The 24409-nt window shown below is 50.3% G+C and overlaps 1 protein-coding gene across 2 annotated transcripts in view; it reads right to left on the reverse strand.

Moving 5' to 3' along the window:
- The window catches only part of CACNA2D2 (calcium voltage-gated channel auxiliary subunit alpha2delta 2), a 196764-nt gene extending 181724 nt beyond the window's left edge, over positions 1-15040 (reverse strand). For both annotated transcript variants that reach the window (XM_075321644.1, XM_075321643.1), the window contains exon 1: positions 14816-15040. In XM_075321644.1, the coding sequence (XP_075177759.1) occupies positions 14816-14910 (95 nt within the window). In that variant the 5' untranslated portion in view covers positions 14911-15040. The remainder of the gene's footprint in view (positions 1-14815) is intronic.
- Between the last annotated feature and the right edge of the window lie 9369 nt (positions 15041-24409).

The following is a 24409-nucleotide window of genomic DNA, read 5'->3' on the forward strand; positions in this document are numbered from 1 at the left end:
GGATAGTGTTGCCAATGTATGTAAAGCGCTGTGGAATTAATAGGGCTATATAAATATTATTATATTATTATTATATCTGTACTCAGAGAGTTATCACTGTTATCTGTAGTGTTACATAGGACTGCAGGTGACATCAACTACAATATCTGTACACAGAGAGGTATCACTGTGTTATCTGTGGTGTTACATAGGACTGCAGGTGACATCTACTACAATATCTGTACACAAAGAGTTATCACTATGTGTTATCTGTGGCGTTACATAGGACTGCAGGTGACATCTACTACAATATCTGTACACAGAGAGGTATCACTGTGTTATCTGTGGTGTTACATAGGACTGCAGGTGACATCTACTACAATATCTGTACACAGAGAGTAATCACTATGTGTTATTTGTTGTGTTACATAGGACTGCATGTGACATCTACTACATTATCTGTACTCAGAGAGGTATAAGTGTGTTACCTGTGGTGTTACATAGGACTGCAGGTGACATCTACTACAATATCTGTACACAAAGAGTTATCACTATGTGTTATCTGTGGTGTTACATAGGACTGCAGGTGACATCTACTACATTATCTGTACACAGAGAGGTATCACTGTGTTATCTGTGGTGTTACATAGGACTGCAGGTGACATCTACTACAATATCTGTACACAAAGAGTTATCACTATGTGTTATCTGTGGCGTTACATAGGACTGCAGGTGACATCTACTACAATATCTGTACACAGAGAGGTATCACTGTGTTATCTGTGGTGTTACATAGGACTGCAGGTGACATCTACTACAATATCTGTACACAGAGAGGTATCACTGTGTTATCTGTGGTGTTACATAGGACTGCAGGTGACATCTACTACAATATCTGTACACAGAGAGTAATCACTATGTGTTATTTGTTGTGTTACATAGGACTGCATGTGACATCTACTACATTATCTGTACTCAGAGAGGTATAAGTGTGTTACCTGTGGTGTTACATAGGACTGCAGGTGACATCTACTACAATATCTGTACACAAAGAGTTATCACTATGTGTTATCTGTGGCGTTACATAGGACTGCAGGTGACATCTACTACATTATCTGTACTCAGAGCGGTATCACTGTTGTATTTGTGGTGTTACATAGGACTGCAGGTGACATCTACTACAATATCTGTACACAAAGAGTTATCACTATGTGTTATCTGCGGCGTTACATAGGACTGCAGGTGACATCTACTACATTATCTGTACATAGAAAGTTATCACTATGTGTTATCTGTGGCGTTACATAGGACTGCAGGTGACATCTACTACATTATCTGTACATAGAAAGTTATCACTATGTGTTATCTGTGGTGTTACATAGGACTGCAAGTTTACGGCTTTATTCCGATAAAACCTGGTAATGGCCTCGAGCACTGAACAGGTTAACCACAGGATGGAAGGAAAAACAAGAGCATTAGTGGCGGTGTATAATAATGGAGGCCGTTTCCTATTTTCGCGGTACAATGGCGCTTTGTTATCTCGGGAATGTTTCAGGCCGCTACTTACAGGGCAATTTTTAATTGGCACCAATATGGCTCCAGCCTCCTCTTATCTCGCGGGGTCGGGATATCTACCGCAGTCGAGAAAATTACTAGGATGCAGAACAGAAGGTTATAGCTTTTGGCTGTGGCGGAGATTGCGCCCCTGCACCCCCACCTTTTCCCGAGCTCAGGTGATGGGGGAAGGACTAGTCTCCCCTATTATTAAGGGTGATGGCAAAATGTGGCGCCTGTCAGCGTAAGTCACACACACAATCGCCAAATGCATCTGCAATCCATAAAAACATTTCTCCTTCCCGTCCCCCATTAATGTCACCGCGACGCTGCCCCGGTAATGTCATTAAACCTTCAGCCCGGGCACAAGAGAGAGAAACAATTTGCCGGGGGAACAATGCGCAGAGAAAGCCGCCTATTTGTGAAGGGCTTTATTACAGGAGAGCAGAAGAAGGACACATATCATCTCTGGATTGCAGAATCGCCGCCGTCCTCCCCGAATTAAGACTCAAATTGCCAGCTCAAAACATATATCTAAGACTGAGTCCCCCGGACCCCGGAGCCAAAGATGAGTGGGCAAGACACAAGACCTGCATGAGAATGAGCCCTGGAACCGCTGCAGTCGCTGAGCCACAAATCCCACCCTGGTCCCATGTATAATGTGTGCGAGCCCCCGCGGAAGCCACGCACAACGAGGGGCCACATTGCTGCACCTCTGCTCCTGTAGACCACCTCTCATGGTTCCTTCTACAATACCGTCCTCGCCAAATTTTCAGACAGATCAGACGATGACAAGAAAGAGTGACGCCATCATTATATGTGAGGACGAGATCAGGGTGGACACACAAGGTCCATGTCCCCATGACCACTGGTACTAATAGCAGGATCAGGCACAGCCAGTGTAGGAGATGTGGAGGTGCACTTGTAGGTTTCCACACCATATGTCCATAGAGAATTAGAAACAAGGCACTCTCAAATGGTGATACAAACGAAGAATTTATTCCATAAGTCTTAAAGCAACATGTGACGTTTCGGCCAGGTGGCCTTCATCAGACAACTTGTTATTAAGACTGTCAGGGTAGTGGTAAAGGCATGATGCAGCATAGTGGTGGATACCACTGCCTTTACAACTACCCTGACAGTATGCAGCATAGTGGTGGATACCACTGCCTTTACCACTACCCTGACAGTATGCAGCATAGTGGTGGATACCACTGCCTTTACCACTACCCTGACAGTATGCAGCATAGTGGTGGATACCACTGCCTTTACCATTACCCTGACAGTATGCAGCATAGTGGTGGATACCACTGCCTTTACCACTACCCTGACGGTATGCAGCATAGTGGTGGATACCACTGCCTTTACCACTACCCTGACGGTATGCAGCATAGTGGTGGATACCACTGCCTTTACAACTACCCTGACAGTATGCAGCATAGTGGTGGATACCACTGCCTTTACCACTACCCTGACAGTATGCAGCATAGTGGTGGATACCACTGCCTTTACCACTACCCTGACAGTATGCAGCATAGTGGTGGATACCACTGCCTTTACCACTACCCTGACAGTATGCAGCATAGTGGTGGATACCACTGCCTTTACCATTACCCTGACAGTATGCAGCATAGTGGTGGATACCACTGCCTTTACCACTACCCTGACGGTATGCAGCATAGTGGTGGATACCACTGCCTTTACCACTACCCTGACGGTATGCAGCATAGTGGTGGATACCACTGCCTTTACAACTACCCTGACAGTATGCAGCATAGTGGTGGATACCACTGCCTTTACCACTACCCTGACAGTATGCAGCATAGTGGTGGATACCACTGCCTTTACAACTACCCTGACAGTATGCAGCATAGTGGTGGATACCACTGCCTTTACCACTACCCTGACAGTATGCAGCATAGTGGTGGATACCACTGCCTTTACCACTACCCTGACAGTATGCAGCATAGTGGTGGATACCACTGCCTTTACCACTACCCTGACAGTATGCAGCATAGTGGTGGATACCACTGCCTTTACTACTACCCTGACAGTATGCAGCATAGTGGTGGATACCACTGCCTTTACCACTACCCTGACAGTATGCAGCATAGTGGTGGATACCACTGCCTTTACCACTACCCTGACAGTATGCAGCATAGTGGTGGATACCACTGCCTTTACTACTACCCTGACAGTATGCAGCATAGTGGTGGATACCACTGCCTTTACTACTACCCTGACAGTATGCAGCATAGTGGTGGATACCACTGCCTTTACCAATACCCTGACAGTCTTAATAACAAGTTGTCTGATGAAGGCCACCTGGCCGAAACGTCACATGTTGCTTTAAGACTTATGGAATAAATTCTTCGTTTGTATCCCCATGACCACTGGTGGCCGGGAGAACTTCCAAGCGCTGAAAAACCTGGAAAGAAGACATTTTCTGTCACTTTTTGCTTCCAGGTGCACCCATTGGTGCTGCTGGGAGGAGCTCTGATCAGAATTAGAAGGAAAAGATATCGGCACATCCAACGTAAAATAATTTATTTCTTTATTTTCACATGGTATTAAAAAAGTCCATCCATATTTAGAAGACCCTGACGCGTTTCCAACGCAAAAGAGCGTCCTTAATCATAGGCCTATGATTAAGGACGCTCTTTGGCGTCAGAAACGTGTCAGGGTCTTCTGAATATGGATTGACTTTAATACCATGTGAAAATAAGAAAGAAATTATTTTACGTTGGATGTGCCGATATCTTTTCCTTCTATTCAAGTTATAGTCCACCTGGCGGACTTCATATCGTTGCACTCCATGGATGTGTGGTGACCTATTCCATTGGGCGTGTCAAGCTTTCCTCCACTTCATATGTTGCTGATCAGAATTAGTCTCCTTTCCCCTCTGGCAGCTGACATAATAGTCTCTTACTTTCTCTATAAAGAGGTCTTCTTAGCTACACAGCAATGTACTTCAAGGGCACTGATCCTCTCCCGCCAAACAGGCAGAAAGCCATTTGTATTGACTGCCCTGCACTGATCAGAGTGACTGCGCATGCGCATCTACCAGTAGTCGGCTCTTTAAGTGGAAGTGATGGAGCATGTGCATCTTGGGACTGGTTCCTTAGATGGAGTTGACTGAGCCTTCGTTTTCCAGCACCTACCTCCTTAGCTGGAGGTGAGAGAGTATTTATGTTCTCCAGCATCCAGCTCTTTAGGTGGAAGTGACTGTGTGCATCGTCAAGCACGTAGTTCTTTAAGGGGAGGTGACTGAGCATGCGCATCCTACAGCACCCAGCTTTTTAGGTTGAGGTGACTGAGCGTGTGCATCCTCCAGCATCTGGTTCTTTAGGTGGAGGTGACTGAGCGTGTGCATCCTCCAGCACCTGGTTCTTTAGGTGGAGGTGACTGAGCATGCATGTCCTCCAGCATCCAGTTCATTAGGTGCAGATGACTGACCGTGCACATCCTACAACACCTGGTTCGTTATGTGGAGGTGACTGAGTGTGTGTGTCTTTCACCACCCAGCTCTTTTTAGTTGGAGGTGCCTGAAAGTGTACATCTGACCGCACTCAGCTCTTTAGATGGAGGTGACTGAGTGGGCGCATCTTCCAGCACCCAGTTCATTAGGTGGATGTGACTGAGTGTGTGCGTCCGCCAGAACCCAGCTCATTAGGTGGAGGTGGCTAAGTGCGTTTGTCCTCTAACATCAGGTTCTTTCGATGGAAGTGACTGAGCGTGTATGTCCTTCAGCACCTAGCTTTTTAGATGGAGGTGACTGAATGTGTGCATCCTCCAGCATCCAGCTCCTTAACACTAGAACTACTGGACTCGTGACACCTATATAGAAATACATAGTGCAAAGTAGTCAATATGGCTACCTCAGTAGTTCTAGTGTTAAGTGGAGGTGACTGAGCATGCGCATCCTACAGCACCTGGTTCATTAGCTGGAAGTGACTGAGCGTGCACGTTTGCCAGCACCCAGCTCTTAAGGTGGCTGAGAATGTTGATCCTACAGCAGCAGTTCATTAGGTGGAGGTGACTAAGCATGCACATCCAGAACACCTAGTTCATTAGGTGGAGGTGACTGAGTGTGAGTGTCCTCCAGCAATCGGTACATTAGATGGAAGGGATTGAGCAAGAGCATCTTACAGCACCTTACAGTTTATTGGGTTGAGGTGACTAAGCATGTGTCCTTCAACACCCAGCTTTTAAGGTGAAGATGACTGAGCATGTGCGTCTTTCAACACCCGGTTCTTAAGGAGGAAGTGGCTGAGCATATGCATCCTTCAACACCCGGTTCTTTAGGTGGAAGTGACTGAGCATGTGTCGTTTAGCACTCAGCTTTTTAGGTGAAGGTGATTGAGCGTGTGCATCCTACAGCAGCTGACTCTTTAGGTTGAGGTGACCGTGTGCGTGTCCTCCAGCACACAGGTCAATGGGTGGATATGACTCAGTGTGTGCTTCCACCAGAACCTAGCTCTTTAAGTGATGGTGGTTAGCTGAATGCGTCCCCAAACACCCAGTTCTTTAGGTAGAAGTGACTGAGCATGTGCATCCTCCAGCACCCAGCTCCTTAAGTGGTGACTGAATGTGTGCGTCCTTCAGCATCCAGCTCCTTAGGTGGAGGTGACTGAGCGTGTGTGTCCTCCAGCACGCAACTCCTTTAGTGGAGGTAACTGAGAGTGTGCGTCCTGCAGCACTCAGCTCCTTGGGTGGTGATAGCGTAGAGTGTGTGTCCTCCTTCACTCAGTTCCTTAGGTTGAGGTAACTGAGAGTGTGCGTCCTCCTCCAGCACTCATCTCGTTAGGTTGAGGTAACTGAGCATGTGCGTCCTCCTCCAGCACTCATCTCGTTAGGTTGAGGTAACTGAGCGTGTGCGTCCTCCTCCAGCACTCTTCTCGTTACGTTGAGGTAACTGAGCGTGTGCGTCCTCCTCCAGCACTCATCTCGTTAGGTTGAGGTAACTGAGCGTGTGCGTCCTCCTCCAGCACTCAGCTCCTTAGGTGGAGGTGACTGAGCATGTGCGTCCTCCAACACTCAGTTCCTTGGGGGGAGATAGCTGAGAGTGTGCGTCCTGCAGCACTCAACTCCATGGGTGGTGATGGCTGAGAGCGTGTGTCCTCCAGCACTCAGTTCCTTAGGTAGAGGTGACTGAGCATGTGGATCCTCCAGCGCCTAGCTCCTTAGGTGGAGGTGACTGAGCATGTGTGTCCTCCAGAACTCAGCTCATTAAGTTGAGGTGCCCAAGCATGTGCATCTTTTAGTACCTGGGTCATTAGGTGGAGGCATCTGAGGGTGTACATCCGCCAGCATCCTGCTATTTAGATGGAAGTAACTGACCACCACCCCTAAGACCATTATGCGGAGGTGCACATTACTATACATTCAACACCACGTGGCTTCATACTATGTAAAGTAATGTCAGAGTTCTGCACTGCATGCAGGGAAATGGTGAATATATGATCTGTGGAATTAAGATATTTAATAATGTACTGTCCCTTTAATAAAAAACAATTAAAAAAATCTTCCACTAGTGGAATACAAACAATATAATTTAAATGGGTTACCACATAAACAATATAAAGTTCTGCCTATCACAGAAAAAATTATGAAAGCAGGATACATTGGAGGTCTGACCGCTTGGACGCCCACGACCATAAGAACAGGCGCCCCAATCTCCCCTATTGAACAGGGAGGTGCATGCAGTCCTGTAACATGTCCAATTTAAAATGTTTGCTCACAATCAATGAATAGAAACATTCTCATATACATGAAGCTCTGAAACCCTGGTCTTGGCCCAATCTAATTCACAAAGCTGAGGGTTTGTCACAATTGTCAGATAAATACATGGGCAGCACATGTCCTGTCCTGGGCTCCTGGCTGAACGATTCATTGTAAATCCAGGATGGATTTTCAACCTCTGGATGTAAACAAAACAATTTTCCATTCACTGACAGCAAGCAGAGCTTGAGACCTAAAGTCTATTAGAAAGTTAAAGAATTGTGAAGACTTATTGGACGGTTCCCTTAAGCCCCTTACTGCCCTCTCTAAACATTTTGTTGCCCTGCAAACCAGTTTCAGCATATGGAGCTATTTCTGTAATCAATGGTTCCTCAAGAGCCCTGATCAGCTCCCCCCCCCCAAACCATAAGTGACAAATGGGTCCAGAGACTCCGCCATAAGGTCAGTGCACACTCAGCGGGTGCAGCAATGTGAGTGGTCTGTCCCTACCGCCACGTTACTCTCTGGTTACTGTGATCATAGCGGTCAGTCCAGCATGAGATGACATCATGAATGGGCACCTGATCAATGATGTCAACAGCAGGAAATACGCCATACAGAAATAAAACCGCCAAACAATGCCAAACAGGAAAGGGTCAAAAGAGATATCCAAGACTCCAGTGATGCCTGCACATTAGGGCATCAGACTACTGAGGCTAGTGATTGATTGGCTGCAGCCAATCATCAGGATTTGTATCATCATCAGAAACCAAACCAAGGATGTCAGAAAGAAATAAAGCCGCCACACAATGCCGAAAAGTAAAAGATTTAAAGGGATTCCTGTACCCACCAATGGTCTTCAGTGATGCCTGCATGTACATCATGAGTCTAGTGATTGGCTCTATACAAGTTATGTCATCAATGCATGGAAGGAAACCCAGATCGCATGCCTGGCGACTGGAAGTCAAGGTGTGGTCCAGCTCCAATTGTGGGGCGCAGTGATTGGCGCCTTGACCCAGCTTTAGGTTTCAGTGTGGCCTACACCAGTCACTTGTTGCCATACATTGCGGTTTTGTGTACCTGGTGTATGGGGGCGTTTTGGGGTTTGACACTCAAGAACCTTATGAAACTGTCTACAGTTTATTAATATAATGGCACCACAGCGTGTGAAGTTCCCTGGGCCTTGTGCGCTGCGACCACAATACTGTCTGCAGACTGAACCAGCTCCATAGTCAGTGAAATAATGAAGCGTCAACTGCACCAGGGGGGGGCGCATAGCCCACGCTCAAATAGTGTACACCCATTCCTCTTTTCTCTGATCTCTCCAAACACTGTTCCACCCACCCTATGCACTCTGTTCCTGACCAGTCTCTCGCCCTGCAACCTCTTGTGAACCCTCCACTACTTCTTCTCTCTCCCCACCCCCCACGCACTCTTGCCCTCTCTCTCCCCACCCCCATGCACTCTTGCCCTTTCTCAAAAATCCCCTATGCACTCTTGCCCTCTCTTCCACCCCCCCATGTACTCTTGCCCTCTCTATCTCCCCACCCCTCACGCACTCTTGTCCTCCCCCCCGCTCTGCTCCCACTCTTTTGCCCTCACCCCCTCTTCCCACCCCCCACGCACTCTTACCCTGTCTCTCCCCACCCACTCCACACACTCTTGCCCTGTCTCCCTGCATTCTTTTGCCCTCTCCCTACCCCCCCCCACTCACTCTTGCCCTCTTTCTTCCCACCCCCTCGCACATTTGCCCTTTCTCTCCCTGTCCCCCACATATTGCTGCCCTCTCCCCCCCCCCTCTGCCCGCACTCTATTACACTCTCTCCCCCTTCTGCCTGCACACTTTTGTCCTCTCTCCCTCCATCTCCCGCCCTCTTTTGCCTTCTCTCCCCCCTCTGCCTGCACTCTTTTGCCTTCTCTCCCCCCTCTGCCTGCACTCTTTTGCCTTCTCTCCCCCCATCTCCCGCATTCTTTTGCCCTCTCTCCCTCCATCTCCCGCACTCTTTTGCCCTCTCTCCCTCCATCTTCCGCACTCTTTTGCCCTCTCTCCCTCCATCTCCCGCACTCTTTTGCCCTCTCTCCCTCCACCTCCTGCACTCTTTTGCCCTCTCTCCCTCCATCTCCCGCACTCTTTTGCCCTCTCTCCCCCCTTTGCCAACACTCTTTTGCCCTCTCTCCCTCCATCTCCTGCACTCTTTTGCCCTCTCTCCCTCCACCTCCTGCACTCTTTTGCCCTCTCTCCCTCCACCTCCCGCACTGTTTTGCCCTCTCTCCCTCCACCTCCTGCACTCTTTTGCCCTCTCTCCCTCCACCTCCCGCACTGTTTTGCCCTCTCTCCCTCCACCTCCTGCACTGTTTTGCCCTCTCTCCCTCTACCTCCTGCACTCTTTTGCCCTCTCTCCCTCCACCTCCCGCACTCTTTTGCCCTCTCTCCCTCCATCTTCCGCACTCTTTTGCCCTCTCTCCCTCCATCTCCCGCACTCTTTTGCCCTCTCTCCCTCCACCTCCTGCACTCTTTTGCCCTCTCTCCCTCCATCTCCCGCACTCTTTTGCCCTCTCTCCCTCCACCTCCTGCACTCTTTTGCCCTCTCTCCCTCCATCTCCCGCACTCTTTTGCCCTCTCTCCCTCCACCTCCTGCACTCTTTTGCCCTCTCTCCCTCCATCTCCCGCACTCTTTTGCCCTCTCTCCCTCCACCTCCTGCACTCTTTTGCCCTCTCTCCCTCCACCTCCCGCACTCTTTTGCCCTCTCTCCCTCCATCTTCCGCACTCTTTTGCCCTCTCTCCCTCCATCTCCCGCACTCTTTTGCCCTCTCTCCCTCCACCTCCTGCACTCTTTTGCCCTCTCTCCCTCCATCTCCCGCACTCTTTTGCCCTCTCTCCCTCCACCTCCTGCACTCTTTTGCCCTCTCTCCCTCCATCTCCCGCACTCTTTTGCCCTCTCTCCCTCCACCTCCTGCACTCTTTTGCCCTCTCTCCCTCCATCTCCCGCACTCTTTTGCCCTCTCTCCCTCCACCTCCCGCACTCTTTTGCCCTCTCTCCCTCCATCTTCCGCACTCTTTTGCCCTCTCTCCCTCCATCTCCCGCACTCTTTTGCCCTCTCTCCCTCCATCTCCCGCACTCTTTTGCCCTCTCTCCCTCCACCTCCTGCACTCTTTTGCCCTCTCTCCCTCCATCTCCCGCACTCTTTTGCCCTCTCTCCCTCCATCTCCCGCACTCTTTTGCCCTCTCTCCCTCCACCTCCTGCACTCTTTTGCCCTCTCTCCCTCCATCTCCCGCACTCTTTTGCCCTCTCTCCCTCCACCTCCTGCACTCTTTTGCCCTCTCTCCCTCCATCTCCCGCACTCTTTTGCCCTCTCTCCCTCCACCTCCTGCACTCTTTTGCCCTCTCTCCCTCCATCTCCCGCACTCTTTTGCCCTCTCTCCCTCCACCTCCTGCACTCTTTTGCCCTCTCTCCCTCCATCTCCCGCACTCTTTTGCCCTCTCTCCCTCCACCTCCCGCACTCTTTTGCCCTCTCTCCCTCCATCTTCCGCACTCTTTTGCCCTCTCTCCCTCCATCTCCCGCACTCTTTTGCCCTCTCTCCCTCCATCTCCCGCACTCTTTTGCCCTCTCTCCCTCCACCTCCTGCACTCTTTTGCCCTCTCTCCCTCCATCTCCCGCACTCTTTTGCCCTCTCTCCCTCCATCTCCCGCACTCTTTTGCCCTCTCTCCCTCCATCTCCCGCACTCTTTTGCCCTCTCTCCCTCCATCTCCCGCACTCTTTTGCCCTCTCTCCCTCCATCTCCCGCACTCTTTTGCCCTCTCTCCCTCCATCTCCCGCACTCTTTTGCCCTCTCTCCCTCCATCTCCCGCACTCTTTTGCCCTCTCTCCCTCCATCTCCCGCACTCTTTTGCCCTCTCTCCCCCCTTTGCCAACACTCTTTTGCCCTCTCTCCCTCCATCTCCCGCACTCTTTTGCCCTCTCTCCCTCATTCTCTTGCCCTCCCCCCCACTACTCACTCTTCCTCTCCCCCACCCCCTGCATGCTCTTCCTCTCTCTTCCATTATCACATTTTGCAGCAGTCTCTATCCTCCAGAGACGTCTGACGATAATTATCTTAATTGACTTTAATATTTCCCTTTGTAGCGTTCTGGGTTTTTTTGGAAATTAGCCACCATTGCTGCACTCGTCCCCGCAGCACCTGATGCATAGGGCTGCAATGTCCGGCACAGGATGGTCCCCGGCCCCTGGAGCATCTGGCTGCTGCGTCCCAGAAGAACAATGTTTTATCTGCTTCTGGAAACACCTGTCACCTTATTAGCTAAGGAAAGATGGCAGCTGGGGAAATGAGGACCCGAGGCGTTACGTAACTGGGAAACTGCGAAGCAGCGAGACGAGGAGCCTCACTACTGCTGCATCTCCCCGATTAACGCCGTAACCCCGCACCCCTAATTATCAGACCCTGCAAATAAGACTAAATATCCAAACAATGACAATCACAACCTTACAACTGTAGCGGAGCTGAGCACGTCAGTATGGCGGGGGGTCCGAGTACAGCTACATTATCTGTGCGTTCTATGGCGTTACATAGGACTACATTATGTGTGGTCAGGGAGTTATCACTGAACTGTTATCTGTGTGTTACATAGGACTGCAGATGATACATGCTACATTATGTGGACTTAGTTATCACTATTAGATTTGGTGTTACATGGGACTGCACATGCTATATACTATATTATCTGTACTCATAGAGATATCACTATGTTATCTGTGGGGTTACATAGGACTGCAGGTGACATTTACTACTTAGATAAATTAATACCGTACATGTATAATAATTAACCATTTCAGTAACCAGATCTTCCAGACCTGCAGCAACATTTCCATCATCACTAGAACAAGAACAGCAGAGCACGGGTCTCCGACTGACGGCCGCAATCCGCTATACATCGAATAGACAGTGTGTGTATAATTATATATATATATATATATATATATATATATATATATATACACACACATGTATATATGTGGAGACGACCACTGGGATCTTGAAAGCAGCAACACACAAGTAACAGGCGGAGGTGCGATGTATCTGACACTGGTCACTTAAAATTCCACATTCTGCACAGATGAAGACAGACACATCAGCTGGTGCGGGGGGGGGGGGGTTGGGGGCGCCTTGCCTTACAAGTTAGAGCCCCCAACTGATTCTGAGGAAGGCAAAGGCCATACAATAATAACCCCACAATGCATGTATGGGTGCAGGTTGGAAGGGGGGTGCCTTTTATATCACAAGTACTAGTGAAGGGGGGGAGGCACAGTCACAGGGGTCGAGAGGGGGCATAGTCACAGGGGTCAAGAGGGGCCACAGTCACAGGGGTCGAGAGGGGGCAGAGTCACAGGGGTCGAGAGGGGGCAGAGTCACAGGGGTCGAGAGGGGGCAGAGTCACAGGGGTCGAGAGGGGGCAGAGTCACAGGGGTCGAGAGGGGGCAGAGTCACAGGGGTCGAGAGGGGGCAGAGTCACAGGGGTCGAGAGGGGGCAGAGTCACAGGGGTCGAGAGGGGCCACAGTCACAGGGGTCGAGAGGGGCCACAGTCACAGGGGTCGAGAGGGGGCAGAGTCACAGGGGTCGAGAGGGGGCAGAGTCACAGGGGTCGAGAGGGGGCAGAGTCACAGGGGTCGAGAGGGGGCAGAGTCACAGGGGTCGAGAGGGGGCAGAGTCACAGGGGTCGAGAGGGGGCAGAGTCACAGGGGTCGAGAGGGGCCACAGTCACAGGGGTCGAGAGGGGGCACAGTCACAGGGGTCGAGAGGGGGCAGAGTCACAGGGGTCGAGAGGGGGCAGAGTCACAGGGGTCGAGAGGGGCCACAGTCACAGGTGCTGAGAGGGGGCACAGTCACAGGGGCTGGAGGGGGCACAGCTGCTAAAATGGGGGCACAGTCACAGGTGCTGAAAAGGGGTACAGTTGCTAAAAGGGGGCACAGTCACATGTGCTGGGAGGGGGCACAGGTGCTAAGAGGGGGCACAGTCACAGGGGCTTGGAGGGGGCACAGTCACAGGGGCTTGGAAGGGGCACAGTCACAGGGGCTGGGAGGGGGCACAGTCACAGGGGCTGGGAGGGGGCACTGTCACAGGGGCTGGGAGGGGGCACAGTCACAGGGGCTGGGAGGGGGCACAGTCACAGGGGCTGGGAGGGGGCACAGTCACAGGGGCTGGGAGGGGGCACTGTCACAGGGGCTTGGAAGGGGCACTGTCACAGGGGCTTGGAAGGGGCACTGTCACAGGGGCTTGGAAGGGGCACAGTCACAGGGGCTTGGAAGGGGCACAGTCACAGGGGCTTGGAAGGGGCACTGTCACAGGGGCTTGGAAGGGGCACTGTCACAGGGGCTTGGAAGGGGCACAGTCACAGGGGCTTGGAAGGGGCACAGTCACAGGGGCTTGGAAGGGGCACAGTCACAGGGGCTGGGAGGGGGCACTGTCACAGGGGCTTGGAAGGGGCACAGTCATAGGGGCTGGGAGGGGGCACTGTCACAGGGGCTTGGAAGGGGCACAGTCACAGGGGCTTGGAAGGGGCACAGTCACAGGGGCTGGGAGGGGGCACTGTCACAGGGGCTTGGAAGGGGCACAGTCATAGGGGCTGGGAGGGGGCACTGTCACAGGGCTGGGAGGGGGGCACTGTCACAGGGGCTTGGAAGGGGCACAGTCATAGGGGCTGGGAGGGGGCACAGCCACAGGGGTACGGGAGGGGGCACAGCCACAGGGGTACGGGAGGGGGCACAGTCACAGGGGTACGGGAGGGGGCACAGTCACAGGGGTACGGGAGGGGGCACTGTCACAGGGGTACGAGAGGGGGCACAGCCACAGGGGTACGGGAGGGGGCACTGTCACAGGAGCCGGTAAGGGGCACTGTCACAGGGGCTGGGAGGGGGCACTGTCACAGGGGTACGGGAGGGGGCACAGTCACAGGGGTACGGGAGGGGGCACAGTCACAGGGGTACGGGAGGGGGCACTATCACAGGGGTACGGGAGGGGGCACTATCACAGGGGGTACGGGAGGGGGCACAGTCACAGGGGTACGGGAGGGGCACAGTCACAGGGGTATGGGAGGGGGCACAGTCACAGGGGTACGGGAGGGGGCACAGTCACAGGGTCTTCTAGGTTTCTGGTGTTTGGAGAATGGTACTCTGGGCTGTCAGGTCACAGGTGTTGGAGCTGTAGGGACACTTGGTCACAGGTGATGGAAGCGGAGCTGGCAGACACAGTGTGGGGTCAGGTTCTGTGCCGGGGGTTGTCAAAGCAACTCGGGTATGAGGTGACGGGCGTCTCGGGGACTCGGGTGTCTTGGGGTCACCGTTGCTGCTATTCAGGGGCTCGGCTATATTAGAACACATGAGCGGAGGGGGCTGTGCAGCATGGGGGATACGCGATGGATAAATGTAACATGACGGCATCCGCCGCTGTGATCTCCGAGGAGGGGGCACCGAGCGCCCGGGGGCTCCGCAGCTCGCAGGGCACCGTGCTCGGGATCAGGGGGATCAGCGGGGAATATCGGGGGCTCTGCCGAGTACTCACGTGTGCTGCTGGGGGAAGCTGTAGCCTCCGGCCCCGGGGAGCAGGGAGAGGCCGGCGTGCAGCAGGCACAGGGCCGGGAGCAACGGGCACATCATCCTTCGGAGCCGAGAGATGCTGGAGCCGAGCTCTACACTGCCGGGGACCGGGGGAGGGAGGCAGTGCCCAGAGACTGCCCTATATGTGAGCCTGCCCACTGCAAGAAGAGTCTGCCCTATATGTGAGCCTGCCCACCACAGAGAGAGCCTGCCCACCACAGTCATAGACTGCCTATATGTGAGCCTGCCCACCACAGAGGGAAACTGCCCACCACAGAGAGAGCCTGCCCACCACAGTCATAGACTGCCTATATGTGAGCCTGCCCACCACAGAGGGAAACTGCCCACCACAGAGGGAGCATGCCCACCACAGTCAGAGACTACCCTATATGTGAGCCTGCCCACCACAGGAGACTGCCCACCAGTCTTAGACTATGTCTCTATGTGAGCCTGCCCACCACAGAGAAAGCCTGCTCACTATAGTCAGAGACTGCCCTATATGTGAGCCTGCCCACAACAGAGAGAGCCTGCCCACCACAGTCAGAGACTGCCTACATGTGAGCCTGCCCACAACAGAGAGAGCCTGCCCACCACAGTCAGAGACTGCCTATATGTGAGCCTGCCCACCACAGTCAGAGATTACCCTATATGTGAGGCTGCCCCAGAGCCCACCACAGAGAGAGACACCCAGACCATCACACACAGAGATTGCCCACTACAGAGAAGCTACTGCCTCATGCCTTCAGACAGTACCAAAGAGAGACTGCTCTGTGAGAAACTGCTAACATACTCAGAGATTCCCCTATAGCTGAGACTACCCACCTCTCAGAGACTGCCTCCTCACATGCTCACAGACTGCCTACTACAGAGAGCCTTCCCACTTTACATACAGACTATCTACCATACTGGGAGACACACACAGAGGTACAACAAACATTCAGCCCACCATAAAGAGACAGCCCACCTTATACAGACATAACCAGAGACTGCTAAATCTCACAGAGAACAGTGCATTATAGACTGAAGGACGATCCTACTTTCAGAGACTGACAACCAAAAATGACGACCTTCCCTCCGTACACAGATGCTGTCCACCATATAAACAGAGGCCGCCCTCCTTACACCCCAGAATACTGCCCGCCTTAAACAGAGAAACTCCCTTCACGGAATGCTGACAACCTTCCTTATGTGTAAATGTAGCGCCCCACGGGGCAGGCGGTTAACTTACTCCTCGCTGGGCCGTTTCGGGTCGGGTCAGGCGCTGTCATGGGGTGGCCTTGCCCGGTTCCGTTGCTGCGAGGCGTACAGTTAATTGGTGGGGGAAGCGGGGCGATTAGGAAAAGTTTGTTGTGACGCCACTTGTGTTACGCGGCCAGTAGTAACCGCCGCTGCAGAATTCCTGACCAGGGGAGGTGTTAAAGAAGCCGGGATGGTATCGGCGGAGCGGGCCCAAGGTGGATGATGAAGGTAATGGCCGTTGGCGCCTAAGCGCTGGGCGGCACCACCGGTAAGGATGAGTCAACACAGTCTCTGCGGGTTCAGGTGGTAATTTACTCACAACTTCAGCTGCCAACCCGGTCACACTGGTCACTGCCGCGATGGGCTCAGTTCAATCCTGAATCCGCGGGAGGTCAGAACCGGTCCAGTAATCTGTGGGTCCTTCCTCACTGAGCTTTGTAGTTCAGGTCCCTGTGGCTTGAAGCACTTAGAGTCCCTTCCGTACTAGGTAGAGTACTGTTCCCTATGCCAGTAGCGGGGATCCCCTTTAGTCTGACCGTGATCTAGGCCCCGGGAGTCCTTTATGCCACCTGGCTCTGGAAACTTGGCTGGTCGAATAAGCGTGGAACTTCTCCATCCGGCAGAATCTGGTGATGTAATGTGGAATTACACCACCCTAGGGTGCTGCACCCTGAACAGCGCTGGTCCCGGGGGAACTGACACGGTATCCTCCTCAGCAACCATTAAACTCCTATGTCCCACAGGAGCTACCGGGAAAGACGTCCACTCACTGTCTCTCCTGCTGGAGAACTCTCTCAAGTTGTAAACTGCATGTGTGACTCCTAACTCCCCCTGATGGCCGCTCCTCCCCCTACCCAGGTCCTAAACTAGTGGATGGGGCCTCTATTGTGATGGCATCCTGTAAATGCCACACACTGTTGGAAATTCCTTTTTTACCTGACCGTAGCCCAGTCCCCAGTGGGGAAGGGGCAACCCTTGTGTGTATGTGGTTGTGGATGATGAAACCGGCACCGACCTCCTTTTGATCCATGATCAGCACCACACCCTGAGTAGGCCGCAGTACCCTGTGGCGACCTGAGCCTCAGGGGTGCCACATAGAGACTGCCCACCTTATACACAGAATTATAACAGTCTGTAAATACTTACAGACAGACCAACATAAAATAGGAGAAGGCCAGCCTCACAGAACATACCCATCAGCTACTGCCCGGAATACAGCGACTCCACAATAGCCCCACTCCTACTCACAATGGACAAAATATGTCTAAAATAACATACAGTCCCTACACCCCCCTCTACTGCAACCTACTGCTCTGGTCATACAGGGCATGAGAGCTCTGGTTATACAGGGCAGAAGAGCTCTGTATATACAGGGCAGAAGAGCTCTGGTTATACAGGGCAGAAGAGCTCTGGTTATACAGGGCAGAAGAGCTCTGTATATACAGGGCAGAAGAGCTCTGTATATACAGGGCAGAAGAGCTCTGGTTATACAGGGCAGGAGAGCTCTGTATATACAGGGCAGAAGAGCTCTGGTTATACAGGGCAGAAGAGCTCTGGTTATACAGGGCAGAAGAGCTCTGTATATACAGGGCAGAAGAGCTCTGTATATACAGGGCAGAAGAGCTCTGGTTATACAGGGCAGGAGAGCTCTGTATATACAGGGCAGGTGAGCTCTGGTTATACAGGGCAGAAGAGCTCTGTATATACAGGGCAGAAGAGCTCTGGTTATACAGGGCAGAAGAGCTCTGGTTATACAGGGCAGGTGAGCTCTGGTTATACAGGGCAGGAGAGCTCTGGTTATACAGGACAGGAGAGCTCTGGTTATACAGGGCAGGAGAGCTCTGGTCCTACAGGACAGGAGAGCTCTGGTTATACAGGGCAGGAGAGCTCTGGTTATACAGGGCAGGAGAGCTCTGGTTATACAGGGCAGGAGAGCTCTGGTTATGCAGGGCAGGAGAGCTCTGGTTATACAGGGCAGGAGAGCTCTGGTCATACAGGGCAGGAGAGCTCTAGTTATACAGGGCAGGAGAGCTCTGGTTATACACGACAGAAGAGCTCTGGTTATACAGGGCATGAGAGCTCTGGTTATACAGGGCAGAAGAGCTATGTATATACAGGGCAGAAGAGCTCTGGTTATACAGGGCAGGTGAGCTCTGGTTATACAGGGCAGGAGAGCTCTGGTTAAACAGGGCAGGTGAGCTCTGGTCATACAGGGCAGAAGAGCTCTGGTTATACAGGGCAGGAGAGCTCTGGTTATACAGGGCAGGAGAGCTCTGGTTATACAGGGCAGGAGAGCTCTAGTTATACAGGGCAGGAGAGCTCTGGTTATACAGGGCAGGAGAGCTCTGGTTATACAGGGCAGGAGAGCTCTGGTTATACAGGGCAGGAGAGCTCTGGTTATACAGGACAGGAGAGTTCTGGTTGTACAGGACAGGAGAGCTCTGGTTATACAGGGCAGGAGAGCTCTGGTTATACACGACAGAAGAGCTCTGGTTATACAGGGCAGGAGAGCTCTGGTTATACAGGGCAGGAGAGCTCTGGTTATACACGACAGAAGAGCTCTGGTTATACAGGACAGGAGAGCTCTGGTTATACACGACAGAAGAGCTCTGGTTATACAGGGCAGGAGAGCTCTGGTTATACAGGGCAGGAGAGCTCTGGTTATACAGGACAGGAGAGCTCTGGTTATACACGACAGAAGAGCTCTGGTTATACAGGGCAGGAGAGCTCTGGTCATACAGGGCAGAAGAGCTCTGGTTATACAGGGTAGAAGAGCTCTGGTTATACAGAGCAGGAGAGCTCTGGGTATACAGGGCAGGAGAGCTCTGGTTATACAGGGCAGGAGAGCTCTGGTTATACAGGGCAGGAGAGCTCTGGTCATACAGGGAAGGAGAGCTCTAGTTATACAGGGCAGGAGAGCTCTGGTCATACAGGGAAGGAGAGCTCTAGTTATACAGGGCAGGAGAGCTCTGGTCATACAGGGCAGAAGAGCTCTGGTTATACAGGGCAGGAGAGCTCTGGTTATACAGGGCAGGAGAGCCTTGGTTATACAGGGCAGGAGAGCTCTGGTTATACAGGGCAGGAGAGCTCTGGTTATACAGGGCTGAAGAGCTCTGGTTATACACGACAGAAGAGCTCTGGTTATACAGGGCAGGAGAGCTCTGGTTATACAGGGCAGGAGAGCTCTGGTTATAAAGGGCAGGAGAGCTCTGGTTATAAAGGGCAGAAGAGCTCTGATTATACAGGGCAGGAGAGCTCTGGTTATACAGGGCAGGAGAGCTCTGGTTATACAGGGCAGGAGAGCTTTGGTTATACAGGGCAGGAGAGCTCTGGTTATACAGGGCAGGTGAGCTCTGGTTATACAGGGCAGAAGAGCTCTGGTTATACAGGGCAGGAGAGCTCTGGTTATACAGGGCAGGAGAGCTCTGGTTATACAGGGCAGGAGAGCTCTGGTTATAAAGGGCAGAAGAGCTCTGATTATACAGGGCAGGAGAGCTCTGGTTATACAGGGCAGGAGAGCTCTGGTTATACAGGGCAGGAGAGCTCTGGTTATACAGGGCAGGAGAGCTCTGGTTATACAGGGCAGGAGAGCTCTGGTTATACAGGGCAGGAGAGCTCTGGTTATAAAGGGCAGAAGAGCTCTGGTTATAAAGGGCAGAAGAGCTCTGATTATACAGGGCAGGAGAGCTCTGGTTATACAGGGCAGGAGAGCTCTGGTTATACAAGGCAGGAGAGCTCTGGTTATACAGGGCAGGAGAGCTCTGGTTATACAGGGCAGGAGAGCTCTGGTTATACAGGGCAGGAGAGTTCTGGTTGTACAGGACAGGAGAGCTCTGGTTATACACGACAGAAGAGCTCTGGTTATACAGGGCAGGAGAGCTCTGGTTATACAGGGCAGGAGAGCTCTGGTTATACAGGACAGGAGAGTTCTGGTTGTACAGGACAGGAGAGCTCTGGTTATACACGACAGAAGAGCTCTGGTTATACAGGGCAGAAGAGCTCTGGTTATACAGGGTAGAAGAGCTCTGGTTATACAGAGCAGGAGAGCTCTGGTTATACAGGGCAGGAGAGCTCTGGTTATACAGGGCAGGAGAGCTCTGGTCATACAGGGAAGGAGAGCTCTAGTTATACAGGGCAGGAGAGCTCTGGTCATACAGGGCAGAAGAGCTCTGGTTATACACGGCAGGAGAGCTCTGGTTATACAGGGCAGGAGAGCCCTGGTTATACAGGGCAGGAGAGCTCTGGTTATACAGGGCAGGAGAGCTCTGGTTATACAGGGCTGAAGAGCTCTGGTTATACAAGACAGAAGAGCTCTGGTTATACAGGGCAGGAGAGCTCTGGTTATACAGGGCAGGAGAGCTCTGGTTATAAAGGGCAGAAGAGCTCTGGTTATAAAGGGCAGAAGAGCTCTGATTATACAGGGCAGGAGAGCTCTGGTTATACAGGGCAGGAGAGCTCTGGTTATACAGGGCAGGAGAGCTCTGGTTATACAGGGCAGGAGAGCTCTGGTTATACAGGGCAGGTGAGCTCTGGTTATACAGGGCAGAAGAGCTCTGGTTATACAGGGCAGGAGAGCTCTGGTTATACAGGGCAGGAGAGCTCTGGTTATAAAGGGCAGAAGAGCTCTGGTTATAAAGGGCAGAAGAGCTCTGATTATACAGGGCAGGAGAGCTCTGGTTATACAGGGCAGGAGAGCTCTGGTTATACAGGGCAGGAGAGCTCTGGTTATACAGGGCAGGAGAGCTCTGGTTATACAGGGCAGGAGAGCTCTGGTTATACAGGGCAGGAGAGCTCTGGTTATAAAGGGCAGAAGAGCTCTGGTTATAAAGGGCAGAAGAGCTCTGATTATACAGGGCAGGAGAGCTCTGGTTATACAGGGCAGGAGAGCTCTGGTTATACAGGGCAGGAGAGCTCTGGTTATACAGGGCAGGAGAGCTCTGGTTATACAGGGCAGGAGAGCTCTGGTTATACAGGGCAGGAGAGCACTGGTTATGCAGGGCAGGAGAGCTCTGGTTATACAGGGCAGGAGAGCTCTGGTTATATACTGCAGAAGAGCTCTGGTTATACAGGGCAGGAGAGCTCTGGTTATACAGGGCAGGAGAGTTCTGGTTATACAGGGCAGGATAGCTCTGGTTATACAGGACAGGAGAGATCTGGTTACACATGGTAGGAACCTCTGCATATACAGGGCAGGAGAGCTCTGGTTATAGAGGACAGGAGTGTTGCACAGCTTCTAACTTCCCAGTTGCAGAAGGAAGTTCACAGAGCAGATTACATGAGATAATAACCTCTTTACTTCTGGAAGAACAGGAGGTAATGATAAGCACAGTCATGCAGCATTGCATCAGGAAGAGAAAGCGAAACCAGAAAGAGAAACAAGAGACTTCTTACAATAGAGTGAGTAAGGACACTTTACACAACATCGCCATCTACTGTTAGATCAGCATAAAATCCTCCTTCACACATACAAAGAAGTCCTTCAACTGTTGTATATACCAACACCCTTTCTTAACAGTAAGGACTTATTAAGTTAAGCCTAATTTCTTCATTAGTCTCTGATGTCTTTCAGCATTGAATGCCTTTGTGAAAATGTCTGCTGTCATATGTTCAGTTGGACAATATTCTAATTTCAGGATTCCTTGTTCCTGGTGATCCCTCAAGATATGATACTTCCCATTTCCCAAGTCTTTGATCTCGAAATGTTGATTCAGAATTCTTAGTATGTCCTCTTTATCCCTTTCTTTTTCAAAACAAACTAAAATATCATCAACATATATGAGTACATAGATCCATCTGTCCATCAGTCTTTTTGTGTATCGGCAAGGATCAGCTTTGCTTCTTTGAAATTTTTCATTTGTGAGCACTTCTGTGATTTTATCATTCCACGCTTTAGTAGCTTGTTTTAAACCGTATATACTTTTCTGTAGTTTACAAATCATGTTCGGGATACTTTTATCTTTGAATCCTGGAGGTTGTTCCATGTAAATATCTTCTGTTAAATCTCCATTCAAAAATGCAGTCTTTACATCTAGGTTCTGTAACTCCATTTGTTTCATTGCTGCAACTGCAAACAACGTTCTTATGTATGTTTGACAACTGGAGCAAATGTTTCATTATAGTCTTCTCCATATTTTTGAGAATAACCTTTAGCTACGAGTCTTGCTTGGTATCATTCAGCTTACCATCTGTTTGGTATTTACTTTAAAAACCCATTTACATCCTATAGCTTTTCTTCCTTCTGGTAATTCTGTCAGTGTCCATGTCTTTGAGTCATGCATGAATTTTATGTCTGTTTCTGTTGCCTTTATCCATTTATTAGCTTCTTCTTCAGGAAGTCGAGATATGTCTTACCAAGAGGTAGGTTCATAAATTTTGCTTGTACTTGCCTTGTAAGAAAGACGTATTGGTGGTTTTCCTTTGTTTTCTCTTATTGAATGTCTTGGTTCTGTGTCTGTTTGTAGTTGTATCGCTTCATTTTCAGTATTCTGTTTTTCATCAATTTCAACTTTTTCATCAGATGTTCTTTGTTATATCATTGCTGTTTTTCTCATTTTTTGTTTCTAGTGATATCATAGTGTCTTCATTTAGATCCTCAATGAATGTCACACTGTTACTCACTGTAACGCTGTCTGTTTTGGTATCTAGGATTCTATATCCTTTGCAATTTTCACTATATCTAACAAATATTCCTTCTATGCATCAGTTTTGAAGTTTGGAACATTTTTCTGTTGGAATAAATACAAAAACTTTACATCCAAAAACTCTTAAATGATTCACACTTGGTTTCTTACCCTGCCACAGTTCATATGGGGTTTTTTTTTCAGTTTTCTAGAAAAAATTGGTTTTGTAGGTAAGTAGCTGTCATTGCTGCTTCACCCCAATATTTCTTTGGTAGTTTGGAATCTGTTAGCATATAGTTACTTAGGTTGAAAAAAAGACCTAGGTCCATCTAATTCAACCTTCCTCCACCAGTTCTACATTTGGTCACTAAGTCATTTATAATGAACAATGTTGTGTGTACTGAGGAAATAATCCAGCCCTTTTTTAACCCCTTCAGCCCTGGGGCACTTTCCGTTTTTGTTTTTTGCTCCCCTTCTTCCGAGAGCCGTAACTTTTTTATTTTTCTGTCAATCTTGCCATATGAGGGCTTGTTTTTTGCGGGACAAGTTGTACTTTTAAATGAAACCATAAGTTTTACCATATGGTGTACTGGAAAGCAGCAAAAAAATTCTAAGTGTGGAAAAATTGCAAAAAAAGTGTGATGGCACAATAGTTTTTGGCATGTTTTAGTCACGGTGTTCACTATATGGTAAAACTGATGTGTGGGTATGATGCTTGAGGTCGGTGCGAGTTTGTAGACATCAATATGTATAGGTTTACTTGTATCTAAGGGGTTAAAAAAAATTCACAAGCTTGTCCAATAAAAGTGGCGTATGTTTTGCGCCATTTTCCGAAACCCGTAGAGTTCTCATTTTTTGGGATCTATGGCTCAGTGATGGCTTATTTTTTGCGTCTCGAGCTGATGTTTCTAATGGTAGCATTTTTGCGCAGATGCTACATTTTGATCGCCTGTGATTGCATTTTGCGTAAAACTTGCAGCGACCAAAAAACGTAATTTTGGCGTTTGGATTTTTTTTTGCCACTATGCCGTTTACCAATCAGATTAATTTATTTTATATTTTGATAGATCGGGCATTTCTGAACGCGGCGATACCAAATATGTGTATATTTATTTATTTTTTTTTAACCCTTTAATTTTCAATGGGGGGAAAGGGGGGTGATTTGAACTTGTAGGTTTTTTTGTTTTTTTTTATTTTTTAAAACTTTTTTTTTACTTTTTTTATTTTATTTTACTAGTCCCCCTAGGGTGCTATAGCAATCAGCAATCCGATCGCTATCTGCTGATCACAGCTATACAGCTGTAAACAGCAGAAATAGTCACTTTCTTTTTCCATCTGCTCCCGGCCGAGGAAAAACGAAAGTGAAACTTCGTAGCTGCAGGCGTCATCACATGACCCTGTGCTACGATGGCAACCACCCAACGTCACGTGATCACTCACGTGACTTCTGGTGGGGGCGGCGGTAAGTAACAAACATGGCCGCGTGCATATAGATCTCGCTGCCAGACTTTGGCAGCGAGATCTAAACGGTTAATGTTACGGGTGGAATGCGAGTCCACTCGTAACATGCAGGCACACATGTCAGCTGTTGAAAACAGCTGATATGTGTGCCGATCCACACCGCCTGCCCGCGGCAGGGGGCAGGGCTTAACGGGACATGCTCCATGACGGAAATATCCGTCCATGGTCGTGAAGGGGTT

This window comes from Anomaloglossus baeobatrachus, chromosome 8, assembly GCF_048569485.1.
Source record: "Anomaloglossus baeobatrachus isolate aAnoBae1 chromosome 8, aAnoBae1.hap1, whole genome shotgun sequence".
NCBI lineage: Eukaryota > Metazoa > Chordata > Amphibia > Anura > Aromobatidae > Anomaloglossus > Anomaloglossus baeobatrachus.